The 20,622-nt window shown below is 36.8% G+C and overlaps 1 protein-coding gene across 3 annotated transcripts in view; it reads left to right on the forward strand.

Annotated features, from left to right (window-relative positions):
• The window catches only part of DGKH (diacylglycerol kinase eta), a gene marked incomplete at its 5' end in the record, with an annotated part of 172,228 nt that overhangs the window by 97,048 nt on the left and 54,558 nt on the right, over nt 1-20,622 (forward strand). For all 3 annotated transcript variants that reach the window (XM_082675918.1, XM_082675917.1, XM_082675919.1), the window contains 8 exons: nt 5,679-5,783; nt 6,268-6,400; nt 10,738-10,844; nt 11,541-11,666; nt 15,142-15,244; nt 16,361-16,520; nt 18,342-18,450; nt 18,568-18,707. In XM_082675918.1, coding sequence (XP_082532044.1) covers nt 5,679-5,783; nt 6,268-6,400; nt 10,738-10,844; nt 11,541-11,666; nt 15,142-15,244; nt 16,361-16,520; nt 18,342-18,450; nt 18,568-18,707 — 983 coding nt within the window. The remainder of the gene's footprint in view (nt 1-5,678; nt 5,784-6,267; nt 6,401-10,737; nt 10,845-11,540; nt 11,667-15,141; nt 15,245-16,360; nt 16,521-18,341; nt 18,451-18,567; nt 18,708-20,622) is intronic.

Below are 20,622 nucleotides of genomic sequence, written 5' to 3' on the forward strand. Positions count from 1 at the left end.
AAATTCAGATGCCTCCATGGACCGTTACGTGTGTGGAGTGGCCAGCTGAAGAAAATAGATTTAAGCTGCTTGTATTGTGATGAGCAAAGAACCTGTCTAATGTGATGGATATTAACTTGTTGTTTTACAACACAGCACTTCATGGTTCAACAGAAATGGCCACAAAAACCTCAGAGATCACCACTTTGTAAACTCTGTTATATCACGTGGGGTGCTATAGGTGGGAGGCTATTACAGATGGGTCCCACACAAAGAAATATTACTAGGGGCAGATGAGACACTGGAAATTTGGGAGCAGAAGGGTGCAGAAAAGGGAGATAGGGGCCCATAAAGATTAAGAGCACTTTCTTTACATTATTTTAGACCAGATCCTGCTTTGACTAATGGGAAAGTTGGATGCTTCCGTTACCTACCCTTCGTGGTTGATAAATGGGTGTGCACCAGAATTACCTGTATAGTTTTGCCAATATACAGTTATTTCCATCTGAAATTATCCACGTCTCCCCCCAAAATAAGATTTTGATTCACCAAATCTAACTTGGAGCGTGGTTGTCTATGTTTTGAAAAAACTCTTGATTCAGGTACAAACACATCATTAAAGACCTATGCCCTTGGATGTAGTGATCCCTGTTTACTCTTTGAAGTATCTCTGCTCTCAGAATACATAAGATGTATTTTGTAGAACACTACATATGTGTGGAGTGTTTTGCAACTACGTTGCAGTTTGGCACATTTAAGCTGTTAAAGTGAATTACTTCATTCCAAAAATGAAGAATGGAAAAAAAAGGAACATATATAATTTAAGAGACGGATATAGACTTTATGAGGAAGGATAGAAGAGGAATATTAAGACTGAGCTTTAGGCAATTTCAGGTATAGCAAACCTAGTGTTATAAAGACACATGTTTATACCTGATGGGGCTTTAACAAAAGTCAAATTATATCCCCTAAGTTATAGTAAGTACAGACAACAAACATTGTTATAGCACAACTAAACTTTTTGTTTGTCCTGCTCTCCAAGAAAGGCTTCTCACTGCAAATGAATCCTTATTTCAGTCAGGGCTATTCAGGATTAATCACTAAAGATACAACAATAAGTATGCCAGGGTGCGGATGTGATCAGTATGTTGTAAACAACTTTAGATTAGAAATAAGAATTTTTGAACAGAAGAAGTTGTTGGACCCTTAAAGTTACACAGAAGGTTGCAGAATTTCCTTCATTGCAGAATCAGAAATCTGAGTTAAAAGGAGGAACCCTCTATCTTGAACAGTTTAGGCATGATACCTACTAGAGACGGCATTCTGAACTCTTTCACTGCTGTACTGGGATCTCATGCTCTTTGGTAAGCCTTTTGCCGTTATATTCCTGCTTTGGGTAAGGTTAGACGCAGTGCATTGAAGGGGAGGGGAGACCATTTCTTCTTAATGAGTTTGTTGATGTTTTCCTAATGTCTTCTAAGGCATAGGTCATTATCTTTATTTCTATTTTGGTGGTTTGCTAGTCAGTGACTATTCCGTTGGCAAAATGCCTCCGTTTTTGTCCTAAGCTCCTGTTACTTTTGTCTGTGTACCGCACTTACACAAGAAATATATACCTTATAGAAGAAAGCTGTAAACATGTACGTCATCCCTGTCAGCGCTGAGAATAATTGTGATGCTAATATTTAGTGAGGCTTGGCTTGTAACAGACACTGTGCTGAAGGCTTTGCTTGGGTTGTCTCTCTAACCCACACCACACTCAGCAGAGCTCTTGCAGATACGAAACTGAGGCTCAAGGAAACGTTCATAGCCACACACGTAAGAAGGGATGCTGTTGGTATTCATCCTGAGTCCGTCTGACTCCAGGGTTTAGTCAGTGAATCACTCTGCTGTTACATGAGTGGTTTCCAGTTGGGAATTTGCAATAAAATATCTTTAGAACACAGGTTCCCAAAGTTGGCTGCACTTCAGACTCACCTGGGAGTTAAAAAAAATAAAACAAAAACTGGTAGGTGAGTCCCACCTTCATAGGTTCTGAGTTCATTGGTGTGGAGCATAGCCTGGACGTTGGGGTTTTTAAAAGTCTCCCATGTGATTTTAAAGTGCAGCCAAGTTGGAAAACTCCAGCTTTGGAACAGTGCAAAGTTTTAAATTCTAAATTCCCATTCTTCTGTTAGTAAAAAAATTAAAGAATGTTTTTGTTACTGAAACACTACCTATTTACTTTAGAAACCATAAACCAACCAAAAAAAAATCATATTTAAATTATCTGCAATTCTTTCACTGAAAGATAACCAGTACGGTATTTGGGGTTTTTTTCCTGTGCATGTTTATATATTTAAAGTCTTAACTATAATGGTACTCTTTGATGGAATTTTATATATTTAATGCCAGATTGTTTTATATCTGTTTTATGTATTTACGTGCTTTCCCAGACTGAGAAATTCTTGATCCTTATACAACATAATAGTGTTGTTGGATTAACCCTTAGAGGCCAGTAACTCTCAAAGTAGAACAATATCTCTATTCCTGTGGAGTTTGTATATTATTTGAAGTAGCACTTAGAAAACTAATTTAGATGTCTTTCCTTTGTACTCCATCTTATATAGCACTTTTTCGGACAGGCAAATCTTGGTTTACTTACCCATCTCCCTTATAGATTGGTAAGGCAAAGCCCATATGGTTGGTTTGTATGCCCAGGCTCTGGCATGCAGTAAACACTCAATAAATGCTGGGGTGGATGACAGGTGTATTTCCCAGGACCTGAGATGGGAGTGGTGGTTATAGTTTGAAGAAACTAATTACTGACGTAAGTTCAGATGTGCCTGAAAAAAGTCATTTGGGAATGTTGCGGTAGTGGGAAGAGAGGGTAAAAGTAAGGGTTAAGATGAGGCCAGGGGCTAGGGGACACTTTAGGGTAGATAAACTGCAGATCCTTCAAGAAAGTTAAAGAGTCCTCTAGTTCTAGAAACATCCTGGCTTTGGCCCCCAATAGGCTCAGAGAGTCTTCCCTGGGAATAGCCCCCACCTCTATCCTTCCATCTCCCCACCCTACTCCCTTGTCATAATAAAAAGGCTTTCAGAATTTCAGATAAATTTCAGATAATTTTCAGAGTCTGCGGCTCCTCAGATATTTTCCTGACAAAGATTTGGATGAGGAACTACTGTAGTGTAATGAGGTTCAGTGAGGATACAGCTAGAGCCTGTCAGTTAGCAGATGGGACTGTTGGCATATTCTTTTCTACAAAGGTCAGCGATGAGGAAGAATTTAAGTAAAAGCTGGGGAGGGGACTCAGAGCATTGGAGGCCTGAGGAGTGATTAGCCCAGAGAGGAAAGGGACAATCTGGGAGATGTTACAGGCTTGCTTGGTAAACCAGCCTTGTCTTCAGTTGGTCCGAGGCTGCTGCCTGAGGTATTTTTCACCCTGCAGCCACAAAGCGAGACATCTCTGCATCGCACGATTTATGAAGGATTTTCTTTCCTTATGTCAACATCTTATAATGTAACTTTATAATAGATTTCTTAATCACAAGGCTTGTAAATCACAATTATTTATAATTTCTGTTTGGCTCTTAAAAACTTAGCTTTTATTTTAAGAATATGTCATGATCTTTACTTATTACTGCCTATTTTAAAACACATTTTTTAAAAAAAGGAGAAATTGCAAATGTAAACGTTTTACTTCGTCAGCGTATGAGGTACATGCATGATTTATGTTGCCGAAATCCTTTAGAGTTGAGGCATTTATGTAGTTCCAAAAGCTACAAGAAAAATTAGAAGCTATTTCTCTATCATTTCCCCTCTTTTTATTGAATTCACAATGGCTTTTAAAGAATAGAAAGGCATTAAAGATAGTTAAAACCATCGGACATCCTGCTTTACTTAGAATTCAACAAAAAAACAAAATTGAAGAATACAATAGAAAGCCTGGTTTATTTACCTAAGTAATACATGTCTCACTCACTCTAAGATCTTAATGAGAGAGAGGGAATCCTTAGCGTTACATCATATAGTATAGCAGAAAATTTAAATAAAACATGCTAGAGGTGATATTTATTCAGATAAATATCAGATTGATTCAGTCAGTCCATTGACACACAGAGATTTCTGGAGTGCTGTGCCAGTCATCAGAGCCAGGGGTGTATTATGCTTTAATGGTCCCTCTCTGCGGCATTTCATGAGCTGTCCTAGAAAAACATTTTGAAGCAATAAAGCATCCATTTGGCTCCTAAGTAATGAGGGAGGCATTGCTCTTTGCATTAACTATTTATTGAGGAAGAGGAGTGACCAATTGCTAATAAGCTTTATCCAAGGAGCGTAGTGGAAAACAGAAGAAAATGCAAAAGTGAGGTTCTGTTCAATTTCATATGCAATTAACAAATATCCAGTGCTGAATGGTTAATGCTCGACATCCATGTGACGTCTGGCCGGCTGTATTTAAGCATGAGTGCCTGTCCAGTGTATTAAAGGCCCCTTAGTCTATGGAAGGATTGTGTAGCCTAAACTAATGAGAGATGAGAGGAAGCAGGGACTGGTGAGTAGCTACAACTGCACTGAGCTCTATAGCTTTGAATAATGGACTTATTTTCTAAGATGAACACTAGTGATTGAGGCTTGCTAGTTTACTCCTTTTGGGAAGGGTTCCTTTTTTTTTTGAGATAATTATTGCTTTTCCGTAACTTGGGAAATCTGCTCTCTCTACCGCAATATGTAGATTATCACTTGATCAAATGGCTTTTAACCTGGGAAAATTTCTAATTTTCTCTACAAGTAAATATATAATTTATTATTTGGAAATAGGTTCTAGGTGGGAATGTAACATATTGCTTTTCTTTCACAAATAAGTAAATGGTCTCTTCTTTGAAGTAAATGCTTAAAATTTAGCAACTTCAAGGTTGCAACCAGAATATTGTATTCACACATAAATAGGGCCTGCTTTCAAGTCATTTCAGAATCTTACTTGGAAGTTTCTGGTGCTATAACAGCATGAAGTTTTATTCCTCTTGCTTTAAGATTCTTGATATAATTAATTTGCCTTCTTTGGAAACATGATAAAAAGATGAAAGTCACAATTATTTTCATCCCTTAAAGCCAACTAAAGGACTTATATGCTAATTCTTCTTCCCTGTTCTCGCTAAAAAGTAGTACAGTGGAGTTCTACACAATGGGAAGAAAATCCGTCACATAAATCATATTAAAATAGGCCATGGAAAGGATCTGTAAACCCAACATTATTTAAAGTAGAATAGTCTTGATACTATTATAAACCAATTATGAAATCATTTAATATTGCATTCCTTTGATTTTTCAAAATTTCCATATTGAAAAATATGGGTTAATTCTAGCTCACTATGAATTATTTTGATTTTTATTTAGAATCCATTTTCAAGATATATTACATGAAACAAGAATATTCTGCTTATATGAGTTCATAGCCTTGGGTAAAAGGCTAGAAAGCCTGATAAGTAAATAGCAATGAAGGCAAAGAGAAGAAAAGTCTCCTTAGACTTTTTCTTTCCTGGACCACCTTGTATCACACTGAGAACTAAATCCACTTACCTTACAGAGAATCTTACTTTCTTCATCAAGGAAGTAAGGACTCAAGAGATTAGAAATGGTACCACCTTGTAAGCTGTTAGGTCTTGCAATAATCTCTCTTTGTTGCTTAATAACAATCAGGTTGCACTATCCCTTTCAGATAATCACTCCATTCAGAAGACTAATGCTTTGCGCTGAGAATAGGAAAGAGATGGAGGATTGGATCAGCTCGCTGAAGTCTGTACAGACCAGAGAAACTTACGAGGTAAAGTAGACTCTCTCCTGTCATCTCGTGTTCTTAGAGAATAAATGTGAACCGTAGCGCTAAAGTTATATTCTGCGAAAAAAAAAAGTACGTGTAGATTCATTCAGCAACTTGTTTAAACCTGGTACTGATTTTTTTTTAAGTTAAAGCAAAGTGTTTTAGTTTTAAAAATTGTGAATTTGAGGGCTTCCCTGGTGGCACAGTGGTTGAGAGTGCGCCTGCTGATGCAGGGGACACGGGTTCGTGCCCCGGTCTGGGAAGATCCCACATGCCGCGGAGCGGCTGGGCCCGTGAGCCATGGCCGCTGAGCCTGCGCGTCCGGAGCCTGTGTTCCGCAACGGGAGAGGCCATAACAGTGAGAGGCCCGCGTACCGCAAAAAAAAAAAAAAAATTGTGGATTTGAAATTGTAATCATAACTATATACATTCCAAACGTAGTCCTGTTCTCTTGTTTTGCAAATCTGTGCTAACGTCTCATTTCTAGGTGGCCCAGTTTAATGTGGAACATTTCTCAGGGATGCATAACTGGTACGCCTGCTCCCATGCCCGACCCACTTTCTGTAACGTCTGCCGAGAGAGTCTTTCTGGGGTCACCTCCCATGGCCTGTCCTGCGAAGGTACAGTAACATCCAGGGTTTGTTCTCCCATGACACTGACCTTACTGTAAACACGCTGCCACGGGTACATCTGTGAACAGAGAAACGTCATCATAGGAAGACATTTCCCTTGGGTGGAAGCAGTAGCTGGGAGCGTGTCAGTGGGACCAGAGTGTTTTAATTTTACTGTGGCTTAAAGTGAAGCTCTGCACACATAGGACCAACTTGGAAAATATTTTGGCTCAGGAAAAGATAACATAAAATCATTTGAAGGGACGTATAAATCAAAATGTAGCATTTCCCTCCTGAGGAACTAGCAACTACCCTTAAAGAAAATTCTTTAGACTTTGTGTATCCTTCTAATTTTCTAGTATTCTTTTTCTGTTCTGTTTAATTACAGAGAACAAAACTTTCTGTGAGGACAGTATATACTTTTTGGCAGGATTTAGATTGTTACTTATGTTGCATTGTTTTAAATGTTTTATTTCATTTATGTTTAATTTAAACGGATGTCATCCTTTTAAATTTCTTTAAAGTTTTCTAAAAATAAGGTCTATGCTGCTGTTCTCATCGCAGGATTTGTGGGTTATTTTTAAATTTAAGAACAGCAACCACTTAAAAGAAATACATTAATAGTCAACAAGAGAAAACTCATACGTTCTTTAGATTTATTTAATCTAATACCTCAGTGATTCCATCACTGTGTACTACTTTTGAACTACATATAATACCATTATTTAGCTTTTCTCTCTAATACAAAAAATTCTTAGGTAATCTTGTAATAAAACTATATCATAAGTAAATAATAAAATAGAAATGGAGTCATAGTTTTAATTCATTTTAAATTACAAAATCCAAGATATGTCAGTATTTCAGCTATTTAATATGACAATGACACAGCCTAGTGGATAAGAATAGAGCTCTGTAGTTAAACCCCGTGGGTTCCAATTCCAGTTTTACCACCACAAACTATGACCAGGAGTAGTTTAACCCTTTTAGACTTTTGCTTCCTCATCTGTACAATGGGGATAATAGTCATTTATACCTCACAGAGTACTATGAAAATGAAATGAGAGAGTACATACAATAACACTACTTTTCTAGTCAAATATATGGTAGACATTTGTAACTGCGTTATATAAGAAGTTCACCAAATAAACAATTACAGATTGCATCATGGCTTGATGCATTAAAATTCATGAAAATGAGAATTTGGAGGAGGCATTAAACTTTTTTTTAGATTTAAAGAATGATTGCAAACAAAGATATAATTGGTCTTTATGACTTTAGTGATCTAAAAGTGTTCCTGTAACTCTACTAGGGCTGTAATATTATATGGGGTTATTTTGAAGGTCTTTTTACTATTACCTTATAGTCTATTATCCTCAAAATGCTAAAAAAAAAAATCAGATCTAAAATAGCCTTAGATCTGATCTGTGGTATCCTTCTGTTTTGAGAGTTATGTGTTATTAAATATAGTTAACTGTTTAGGAATTGAAGTTAATAGTGGGATGACTGAATATTTTTCTAAGCATTTTAAAAGAAAAATAAAAACTATATTAGCTGGTAAGAATAAAAAACTTCAAAGTCTTTAAATACATGTGTTAACATTATTCTATTACTAAGTAAGTTCCTGACTTTTTTAAAGTCTCAATTATAGTATTTTTAAATTATATTTTTAGGGGAATATATGTTAGTATTCATTTTCTCTGCTAATAAAACTTTTAAATCTGCAGCGTCTTGCCCATGGAGTATTTTTAAAACTGCAGCAGAAGGTTTTAAAAATCCCAAGGGTTTTATGAATATACAAAAAAGTTGCCTTTTTATTTTATGAGACTGTAGTTATTTAGGATATTTTTACTGTAAGCAAAGTTAAACTTTAGAAACCCCCTTGAAATCTGAATAAACTGTTGCTTGATAAAACTAAGGGCTTAAAATACAAGACGCTTTAAAAGTTATAACAGAGATGCAAATACAGGAAAAATTCATTCAACAATGACAATGAATAACGTTGTATTAGAATGGAATCTCGCTTCCAGTGTGCAATGCCACCACTAAATTTACTTAATCTTTCTGCCCTTGTTTTCACAGTAAAGAGTCTGTGTCTTGTGTTGAATAATAACTAAAATTATGATTTTAAAGCCTTACATATGCAAAATATATGAATGAAAAATAGAAAACAGAAAATACATTTCATAAATAATCCCGTAAGTCAATTGAGAATGTTAATTATAGTTTCAGAGCATAATTGTGCTTCACAGTTATTTATACAGCACTCTAAGAATAAAAAGTTAAGTGGTGATTTTTTTTTTAAATCAACAGCATAAATATCTCCACATGGGTACTTATTTTTATGTTAAGTACCCATGAACACTTACAAAGTGGTAAAGATTGAATATTGCAATAAAGAATCATAATTTGTTTCATGTCACTATATTTTTTATGTTTTATGGTTTTAAAATAATGAATTTACAGGTCAGGAAAAAGTGCCTTATTTCAGAATAACTTGTTTGGAGAAAATTAATTGTCAGCTAATTACTAGGCACAAATTAAGGTGCCTAGTAATCAAGTCCATTCCTTAGTGTCCATAGTTACAGCTCAGTTTGTTTTATTTTTTATCATTATATGTTGTATATGTTGTATTAAGCAACTTTGTAATTCTCAAGGCTCATTGCATGAAGAACTTTATTATTACAAAAGTGATTTTTATTTTTAATGAGCTGTTTGATTTTTAATGGCAAAATCTTCAAAAAGCCATGAAATTATACTCTGTTGCCCTCTTTTTACTTCCTTCTTTACCTCTTAGAAAAAATACTGACTGTTAATATCAAGTACTTATTTGTACTTAAAAAGCAGCCTGCTGTTTAAAACTAGAACTAAAACTAGAACCATGCTCTTGAGAAATACAGTAACAGATGACAACTTTTAAATAGTTTAAAATATTAAATAATTTAAAAGTCACTTGGAGCAAAAAGGAACGGTCATGCTAAATTTTTTTTTCAAACTAAGCTAATTTCCTATGGTGCTGTTTCTTTATACGGTTGTTTATCAGCAGTAAAATTCAGTTGAAAACTTGTTTCCTATACGAAGTCTGTGCTTAGTCACAAAGTCATTTATAACAAAAATAGTATGATTTCTAGGAAAGAGCTTGTCATTGTACACAAAAGAGCAGGTAAATGAAACATTGCCAGTGTCTATAGACTAATATTTTTAAAGGAAAAACCAGCTCAATTTAAGTGGCCATTTATATATCGGCTATTCATGATACTTGAAGCATTCTGAACATTTGGTTATAGGCATCTTAATTATTTTACTTGACCCCTTCGTTTTCATGTTACATCAAACTAGGACAATTTAAAGAGAATGGTGCGTAACCCGTCATTTCAAATTTGTTAACGGTTTACTGGTAGAAATTCCAAAACCATGTGATAAGGAGCCGCCTCAAAAGTCAGAAACTCTTTTATAATAACATCAGTATCCATTAACGCTTGGATAATGTGTGTCCCTAGAGGGATGGATAAGCTTAGTAGGAGTCAAGTTCTGATTTTCATAAGCAAGGGTTAATTTTTCAAGTCATCTGTGGTTTATTTGTTTTTTCATGTATGTGCGGCTTCTGTCTCGGTTGTTCCTCTTACTTCTCCTTTGCAGGCACCTTTTTGATAATATGGCCTGGGAGAATTAGCGGTGCCTGTAGTAGGAACGTCACTTCATCATTCCTTTCTTCTACATTGTCATGTAGTCATCCCAACAGGATACTTTCAAGACAGTGCCATCTTTGTGACCCTCGTCAACCTATTTCCCATGATGCCTGGATATTTTCTTGACGTACTTGCACTTTAAAATTCCCCTGAATTATCTTGGTCTTTATCTCTCTGGTAGTTTCAAACTTTTGATTTAAGTATATTATACGTACAGAAAAAAGCAAATATCAGAAGTGTGCACAGCTTGTTGCATTTTCACAAATTAAACGCATTCATGTAGCCAGCACCCAGACTTAGAAACTGACTGTTACCAGCCCTCCTGTATTACTGAATTTTATTTTCTTCTGTTGTGTGTATGTTGTCTCCCTCCTCCTCAATAAGTTTTTTTTGCATTTATTTCCTTTCTTTTCTTCTTTTAGAGTAAGTGGAATCTCTTTAAGTAGCAATCTATAGCTTGATCAAAGTGTTTCATAAACACATAGCCATATTTGCTTTTTAGAATATCATTGAAGAGTAATAGAAGCTTTTACAAATATTGTTTTTCTTCTGCCCCCCGACCACTTTAAAATTTCATGCTGTGATTTCCTTTCATTGTTGGTCCAAAAGTGCACATTCATTTAGCAATGGTTCACTTTTTTTTTTTTTTTTTTTTTTTAGTGTGTAAGTTCAAGGCTCATAAAAGGTGTGCAGTGAGAGCAACAAATAACTGCAAGTGGACGACCCTGGCCTCCATCGGGAAGGACATCATAGAGAACGAGGATGGGGTAAACTCAGTACTGTCTCCCATCTCTCCCCGGCACCTTCACCTCCGCTCTTTTATTCTCCTCTCCTGTGGAAATTAAGTGGGAGCGTCTATTAGTTCAATTACGACAGAGGGTTCAGGGGAAGTGTTTATTATTATGATTAGATGGAAGGTTTTGGTTGATTGTGACTTTTTATTTTCAGTCCAGTTCTTTGTAGCTTCCTTCAGCTCTTAAGTTTCAAGGGGAATGTTGTGTAAGGGCTTAGGAGTGGTTGCTGTGCTGGGCTGGTGCTGTGGACCCTTACCTGGCCAACTAAGTTATTCTTTAAGGCTCAGCTCAGCCGTTTACTCAGATGTTCACTCCTGAGACTTTGGGGCCTCCTCTCAGTGGTGCCCCCCACCTTCAAAACCTTGACTGCCTTGCATGTGAATCGCTGATAACACTTCGTGGTCACTTTATGATATTCTCTCTATGTGCCTTTCTCCTCAGCGAGACTGCAAATCCTGCAGGGCAGGGGTTTAGTCTTACTTATCTTTATATCCCTACAGTGCTCAGGGCATAATAGATGCTCAATAAATGTGGGGGAAATGAACGTATGCCAAGAATGATACATGGTGCTGATTCCATAGAGTAAGAAATCATTGTATCTCTTCCCTTGGCTAAGAATGATGTCCTCCATGGTCTTTAATTTGACTGCCCTTTCTTCCTGCTGCACAGCTGGCTATGCCCCACCAGTGGCTCGAGGGTAACTTGCCCGTGAGTGCCAAGTGTGCTGTCTGTGAAAAAACGTGTGGCAGCGTTCTCCGTCTTCAAGACTGGAGATGCCTTTGGTGTAAAACGATGGTGAGAGTTTTATAATTATTTTCCATTTAAAATGTTTCTTTCTGTACCTTTTCCATCTGTGTGATTTAGAGACAAAGCTAAGAATTTATGGCAGAGCAGAGCCTGGTAGTACACGTACCCGTTTGTAAGGTTCATCTTTTTTCAAGATGCGTTCCTTCCACTCTGGTTACTTTTGCAAATGCCCTTTTTGTGACACCTACTCTTGTCCCTTTGTGTGAGGACCTCTTTCCCACAGTTTTATTGTTTTTCATCAAGCTTTAGCCGCCCTTAAGTGGTTTGCTGTTTTCAGCCTGTTTTACTACCTGTTACCCACAGAAAGCCACCAAATTTTGATTAACAGGCCAAGTGTAAGTTTGCTACAATCCCGTGTGTGTTCTCCGAGAGAAAGAAGCCGAGTTCAGTAGGCTGTGCACTGATATAATTTAGGTTATATACATTTATGTTATATAAATAAGTAAATATTTTAAAACTTCTTTGCATGTGCAAGAAAGTGGTGAGAAGCAGACACAGCGTAACGTGGAGCCAACGGCAAGCAAGGGTCCCATCTCTGCCAGACTGTGTGAGGACTGGGCCTCCACCCTGCAGGAGGGCAGTCGGTGCAGGAACTCAGAGGGTGACCTCACGCCCCTCAGAGGGTGACGTGGGGCTAAAAGCAGGACGAGGAGGCAGTGAGTGCTCACCTGAGCGCCGGGTGATGCTGTCTGATTACGATGCTGATTGTCTTGCTTTGGGGCAGAGTTGTTTGGTCGTGTTTTGAGTCTTGGAAGTCAGCCCCTCTCCCCCCAACAAAAAGACGGAAAACCATTGCTTTTAATAAGCATGGTGAAGATGAGCAAATGCAAGAGATGTGCGTGTGATATGTTGATTTCATAATCAATGCGATTGAGTCCATAGGCCACAGAGAAAAAGAAGTCCTATAATTTTTTAGTCAGGCCTGATAGACAATCTTGTGTTTCTTTTTCGTTTTTGTTTTTAATTTTTTTTGGCCGCGCTGCCCGGCACGCAGGATCTTAGTTCTCTACCAGGGGTGGAACCCATGCCCCCTGCAGTGGAAGTGAGGAGTCTTAACCACTGGACCGCCAAGGTAGTCCCCTCTTTTTCATTTTTGAATCGAACATGATTTTCTTCATCCCCATGCTTCTGTTATTCTTCATCGATTGCCTCTTTTATTGACATAGATGTTACTTTTTATTTCTTTTATCCCATTTAATATAATATGCAGACTATATTAGATACCTCTCTTTGGAGTTTTGGTGCAACCCTAACCCTGAAAACCCCCTTCTGCTGTTCCTTATTTTAAAGGAGTGCTCACGTAAACAGGATTTTAAATCAAGATTCCATCCCACCTAAGATTTCTTTTTTGGGGGGACAACCACTGATGTATGCATCTACCACTATTTTTATTAGTCTGCATTTACTGAAGTCTATTTCTCTACTTCTGGAACTTCAGCTGTTCTTTTCTAATTTTTTGAAAAGAAAGCAGGTCATCTGTGTGATGAATTATTTTAGAAAGGTTTTGTGTAAGTTGTCTTTACCTGCAATATATAGGTTGCTACTTGTGTTTAGTCAGTAGTTGTCTTTTTCTATTGTAGTTGATTTACAATGTTGTGTGAGTTTCAGGTGTACAGCACAGTGACTCAGTTATACCTGCATATATATGTTTATGTATTCTTTTTCAGATTCTTTCCCTTTATAGGTTATTACAAAATATTGAGTATAGTTCCCTGTGCTATATAGTAGGTCCTTGTTGGTTATCTATTTGATATATCATAGTGTGTATATGTTAATCCCACACTCCTAATTTATTCCACAGACATAGCAAACAAACTTATGGTAACCAGAAGGGAAAGCGGGGGAGGGATAAATTAGTCAGCAGTTTTTAAACTTTATTAAGTTTAACAGTAGGAGTTAGAAACGCAGTAGGAGTTAAATTAGGTTTTTTACTTGCTTGTTCTACTCTCTGCCACATTTTAAAAATTTCGCAAATGGGACAGAAGTATTATTATAGACTGTAGAAGGGATGATTCTGGAATGTCTTTCCTCTTTTTTCCTGGCAAACTTAAATATCACCTTTGCATGAAATCATTCCATGTGTCAGTTAGACATGCAGGTTTCTGGGCCGCCATCACTTTTGTTACGTGCCTCTTAATCTTGTACTTCCTATACACTGTCATTTATCCATTATGATACTTTGATGCCTTTAAAATATGAGTTTCTAACAGCAAAACATCTAGTGTCTAAACGTAGTCACCTGGTTCAAAACAAAACAAAACCATAGTTCCACAATCCTAACAGTCATAGTTCCACAATCCTAATAACTCTTAATTTTTCCAGCTGTTGTCCAATCTCTGGGCATAGTTTTACCTTTTCTGTAAAAATAGTGAAGATACAATTTTATCTCTGCTTTTCTCATTTAACATTGTTGTAATCATAGAGCAAAATACCCTATGATTCTCATACGTTTTAAATTCCTTTTAAAACTATCTGTGCTTCCTCATTTTTCTAAAATCCATTTGGATTGTTAATGATTATAAGTCATAACAGGAAATGGTCCAAAATTAGGTCATCAGCAGAACAAGAATCGCTATTAAATTTCAATTATTTTCTCAAAAGTTTTGATAAATACATGTTTAATTGATATGCCAGTTTTCTAAAAGGACTAATGAAATAAAGCCTTATTAAATAAGTGCTTTAGGAAGTGCCTGCTCTTACTAATGAAACATTTAAAGGCTCTCTAGCTGAGTACATAAATTATTCTAAATTGCCTGGGTCCTACTTGATACGTTTGCCCTGCTTGCGTGACCTTGAAACTTTTTGTTCTATAGAGTTAACACACTTGCTGAGTGCCTGTGATGTGTATCATTTTCCAAGATGAGGGGGCAATAATAGGACCTTTTCCTTTTCCTTACAGAGCCAGAAGTCTAGCTGAGAACATAGGCACGGATGTACTTATAAGTATAATAACATGACAATATTATAAAAGATGTGTGAATAGCAAGTTATAGATCACTGCAGAAAGAGCAGACACATTACAGATTGTATTAATCTTCATTAAATTCTGTAAGAATTTTATAAGGTAGATGTCATCATCATTTCCTATGGACAATTATATTGACACTGACTCGTTCGCTTCCCTTCTTCCTTCCCTCCTCCTCCCTTCCTTCCTCCCTTCCTCTGCACTTCTTCCTCTTCTCTTCCGCTCTCCTTCCCTTCACCAGGCGTTTACTGACTACATACTACTTGCCTGAGACAAGCATGAAAACAGGCTGTACAGACCACATCAAATTCCCATCTCTAAAATGATTAGGCCATTCCTTAGAAGTATAAATATTGTGCCATTAAAGTAATTTATGAATTACTGAACATTTTGGGATGCACTTGATCTTCATTTACCAGTTCCTTAGATATAATTTATACCATAATAAAACATTGATGTGTTTTTATGATTCCTGAAGGTTTATTTCATTGTTGTTAGGTACACACTGCCTGCAAAGATTTATATCATCCTATATGTCCACTTGGCCAATGTAGAGTATCTGTCATACCTCCAATTGCACTGAACAGCACCGATTCTGATGGTATGTAGCAGTAGTGTAAGTATGTATATTCCTGGTATATCAAACGTTGATATGTACATCTATTTTCCTAGAATAAATAGAACTGTAATTGGTTATTCTGGTTAGTTTTTATATAATAATTCCATTTCAATTGCAGAACAGTACATTTAATTTATAAAAGAACGTTTTAAAATTAAGGTGTAAAAACATAACTATTAACACAGTGGTGAAATTACAGTGTATAAGATTTACATTTCAGCAAATAAAATTGTTATTCTGTAACAAAATGCAATATGAAAAGATTAATTTTTTATAAGCAATTTTTCCCCCTCCGTAATTGAAGCTGCCCGTTAGCATAGCTCTTATTGAAATGTGTTTTCTTACCATTTCATTGTAGGAATTTATACTCCTATAAATTCATTCACTTTTTCTGGAATTTTACAACTTAATTGTACGTACTGAAGAACCTGTTTACAGCACTGGTTTTGGAATAGCATACTAATAACTTCCTTGTAAGCAAACCATATTACAAAGGCTTTTACCATGAACTCTTATCAATGTTTTGCATCGATAAAGTGCCTTATGCTTTTCAAACTTTTTATGTAAATGATGCCAGAGGATATCATAGATATTATAAGCTGCAGAAAATATGATTTGTTAACCTGTGTTATTAACAGCCCCCCAACCAAACCCTGATATATCAAAGTTCTGTTATTTATTATAAAATTTAAAAATATTTTCTAAGGCCTTATCAAGGAGGAGTTAAATGTAATGCCGAAAATGAACATGAATCCTTTAACAATTGTGAATTTATAGACTATGATTGGTTTCTCTTAATAATTAAGTGTTGTTAAGGCAGGTGGTAGATCTCAATTTATGTATGATTAATACTTTTACCATCTTTGGTATGATTTTTCATTATAGTGCACATTTTAAAAGATAAGTTCTATGGTCTTAGTGTGTAAATAATAAACCTATCTCCTTTTGGGGGCGCTAAATGATAACATTGTTAAAGTAATAAACAAGGTTCTTTATTTATGAATTTATCTTTTTTCCTCTGAAGTTTTTTTAAGAGTTTAAAAAGAGAAGGCTGTACGTATTGATCTTGTGCTGTGTTTTGTTTCTTTTTTTTAACAGGTTTCTGTAGAGCAACATTTTCATTCTGTGTTAGTCCTCTATTGGTTTTTGTCAATTCTAAGAGTGGAGATAATCAGGGAGTAAAGTTTCTTCGCCGATTTAAACAGTTACTAAATCCAGCTCAGGTGTTTGATTTGATGAATGGCGGTCCTCATTTAGGGTAATTGATTATTGATAAATCTCGTTTGAATGATATGTAGCACTGAGCACGAAATACACTTGGTTTTTCAGCTGATGAAAATTGCAGATTCATCTAGACATCTCTGTGTTGATCTTCTGACATCTCCCTTTTTTTAAAGTTCTGATTATAAATTTTAACATAAACTTTTTGATATTTATATATCTTTCTTGGGTGCTGAAAGTTCTAAAGTTTGTTTAGAAAATGTTTCAGAATATATCCTACATCAAACAATTCTGTTTGCTTAGCTCTACAAAGTAGATCAACTTGTGTAAATATAGAAATACAAAAAATAACTTGAGAAAATGATTTGCATGGGAGGGTAGTACTGAGTTGCATATAATACAAATAATCAATTATTTAACCAAAGCACAGATACTGTTGTGGGCCTCAAGGACAGGCCCTCAAGGATTTCAGACTCAGTTCCCATACATGACAAATAAGTACTTTTGTTCATTGTTCATTTCAAACTTTCTGGAATGTCGTATAACCTAAAATCTGGGGGGAAAAGCTTAAATATATTTTCAAGAGGGAAAATATGCCTTGAGGCACTTTGAATACATTTTGTGCCTCAGTTTGAATCATATATATACAGTGTATATATATATGATTTTTGTTGAAGAGGCGATATTGTGTCATCTGACCCAAGAGCCTGTGATCTCCTTATAATTTACTTACGCCAACTCGGCTTTTCTCTTGGGTTCCACTGTCACCTTAAATCATAAACACAGAAGTAGAAATGAAGATTTTAGATACCAGTTCCTGAGAAGGCCTTTGTGTTTTGTGATTTAGCACTCTCCTATCTTCTCTGTGTCTCTCCTCAGTCTCTCTTTGTGCCTCTTTTCACTGTGTCCTTTCAGGGTCTTCCTTCTCGTTTCCATTGCCTTTTTCTTGCTGTCTCAAGCCCTTCTGGTCCCATGAGTGTTGGTCTTCTTCATTTGAACCCAGCTCTTTCCTTATGTGCTCGTACCTCCCTTCCTTTCTCCTGCATGTGTCCTGGCACTTCCTCATCTAGCCTCTCTCCTCACCTTTGTCTCTCCATTGCTGGTTAGCTTTGTCCCCCTTTCTAGCATATCTGTTTTATAATCCTCGATGGTTCCAATATCTTACATGTTTGACATTTATTTTTTCTACCCATCCTCTAAAATTCTAAGCAACTCCCTTTGTGAAACTTCTCGAGATTGTCTCCATATTTTTTTCGATTTTCCACAATACTTGAGGTGTACAAAGGTACATTCTCAGGGTGAAATGCGTCAAAATTTGAGATGAAGGAAGACAGAAGTAGAAAGATTGACCTGAGAATAGGAAAAGAGGAAGCAAAACAGCTACAGGGAGTATGGCAGGGGTACATTGGGCAAGGTTTGGTGGGTCTCTTGAGGAACTGCCCCTGTGCCACTCAGGAGCACCAGTGCCCTAGATTCTTCTCCCTAGTTTGTAATATGCTACTCATGGAAATAACATATCCTTGTGAAGTAAAGAGAAAAGTCAGTACTCTTACCGTCTCCTATCGCTTACCTTTCATTCTCTTTCCTGGGTTCTGCTTCTTTTTTGTTTTCTCATTTCTCACTCCCTTCTTTTCCTAATTTTATCTCCGTTTCTACTTATAATCTCCTTTCCGCTTTATGATTAAGACATTTTCTTGAGTTACACATTGCACTCAAATTGATTTTTATAGTATAATTCATATGTAAGAGTTCCTATATTTAATCTGAACATGAATACCAATAACTAACAGAATGACAAAGAATTGGGGAACGTGATTTTTATTTACTTACACTAAAATAAAATACTTCTTTCTTTCAGTTTAAGATTATTCCAGAAGTTTGACAATTTCCGGATTCTTGTTTGTGGAGGAGATGGAAGTGTAGGTTGGGTTTTGTCAGAAATTGATAAGCTCAACTTGAATAAACAGGCAAGTGGTCATTCCTTTCACTGCTAGTTATCCTAACCTGCTGACCAGTGATGTACAGAAATGTCAGAGTCCCTATGTGTCAACTTGTCTGAGGTCTCCTGTGGGGCTGTCTTTCAGTGTCAGCTGGGAGTACTGCCTCTGGGTACAGGAAACGACCTTGCCCGGGTTCTTGGCTGGGGAGGCTCATACGATGACGACACCCAACTTCCTCAGATACTTGAGAAGCTGGAACGAGCCAGCACCAAAATGTTGGACAGGTAATAACAAATTCTCTTCTAAAATTGTACTGACGGTAACCCCTGACGGGGGTCCACCCCTGAGGTCTAGAACAGAGCCTGGCACAGAATAGACACTCAATAAATATGTTTTTTTGAGTGAATGAATGAATTGTAAAAAAAAAAAAAAAAATGAGGAAACTAGTTTAATGAATCCATTATTATTATTATTATTATTATTATTTGCGGTACACGGGCCTCTCACTGTTGTGGCCTCTCCCGTTGCGGAGCACAGGCTCCGGATGCGCAGGCCCAGCAGCCATGGCTCACGGGCCCAGCCACTCTGTGGCATGTGGGATCTTCCCGGACCGGGGCACGAACCCGTGTACCCTGCATCGGCAGGCAGACTCTCAACCACTGTGCCACCAGGGAAACCCTGAATCCATTATTTTAAAGATAATATAGAAGGCTATGTTGATACTAATTACTTTTAACTGCTATTTGGCTCAGAAAGCTTAAATAGTTAGTGGGGGGGCTTTTGATGAGTATAATAGGTATGGTCCCTTCATCTTCTGGTTTCATTAAAACTAAGAAAAACATGTAAACTTTAGATTTTTTAGAATATCTCTTCTTAATTATACACATTGAGAAGGAATTGAACCAACAAAATACTAAAAAACAATCTTTTCCCAGGGACAGGGAAGTGTTAGGAAGACAGATTCACATGAAGGAGCTATCACTGTTTTTATGTTATCCTCGACTGCCTCTCTTAACTGCTTTCTCTCTAAACGCCCCACATGTAAAAAAGCAATCGCAGTGTGTGTGCCCTGAGTATTATGCAGGAGGTGTTTAGAATTGGGGTACAGGGAGCAACCAGGGCTCAGTAACCTCCATCACAAGTGGGACACAAATGTCAAAATCTCATTATAAATTGGAGCTAGCATGAATCAAAACAACTTTGATAGGATTAGCCATCTGTGGTACTCTTCCCGAAAATAACGAAATCCCATCAGGGAGCCACCAATCTAAAATGTAATTACTCTAAAATAAGCTATAACCTAATTAATTGTAACCTTGCCTGACATAAGGTAATGTTGTAATGGCTGATTCTTTTGCTGACAGAAGATTTAGAAAGAAAGCTGGGCTGGCAAGCATTTGCCTATGTTTATCCCAAACCAGTCATGGGAGGGATCCCCCAGTAGTTTGGGAGCATAAAGTGGACTCAGTCTCCAGTCTTTAAGGAGCCTGGAGGTGATTTCCCAGATGACTGCCCAGTTCGGTGCTAACCAAACCCCACAAGGTATTTTAAATGGCTTTTTGTTGTAAATTTAAATACCGCTCTCCCCGCAACCTAGGAAATGCTGTGAGGCATTTCCTCTGCTCTGGGTGTGCGCTTTTCCCTTGTAAGTTATAAAAATTAATTTCTCTAGGTGGTTAGCAGAGAAACAACACCCCCTTAGTAAAATTCCTTAATACAGACCTGCAAAAAAACCCAAAAAAGCACAAGAAAAAACAAATCAAAGGGGATTTAAAAAGCTAGGACTGTTGTTTAGAAACATAAGAATATTTTGTTCCAGTGCTTTCCTTACTAATTTAAGAATACCATTTGTAAAGAACAGGTGAAAAAATTGATGTTTAATAATATTCCACATCATATATGCTTTTTCATATATATTAATTTATTTGACCCTCAAAACAACACTGGCTAAGAAAAGCGTTGTTATGACTGTTTTACAAAGATGAAAATTGAGTCTTGCGGAGACAGTGGAGTAACAATGAATAGTATTTTTTGTCTGCCTGGCCCTTCTAGTTACTTTACTTGATAGAGTATCATCTCCTTTAATCCTCACTGTACATTTAGAAATGGCTAATATCATTATCATACCATCTCACAGGTGAAAAGGCTCAGGAGGTTTTTATATTAGCAGTGTCACGTAGCTAATAAGTGGTTGAACTG

This window comes from Grampus griseus (assembly GCF_964374135.1).
Source record: "Grampus griseus genome assembly, chromosome: 18".
NCBI lineage: Eukaryota > Metazoa > Chordata > Mammalia > Artiodactyla > Delphinidae > Grampus > Grampus griseus.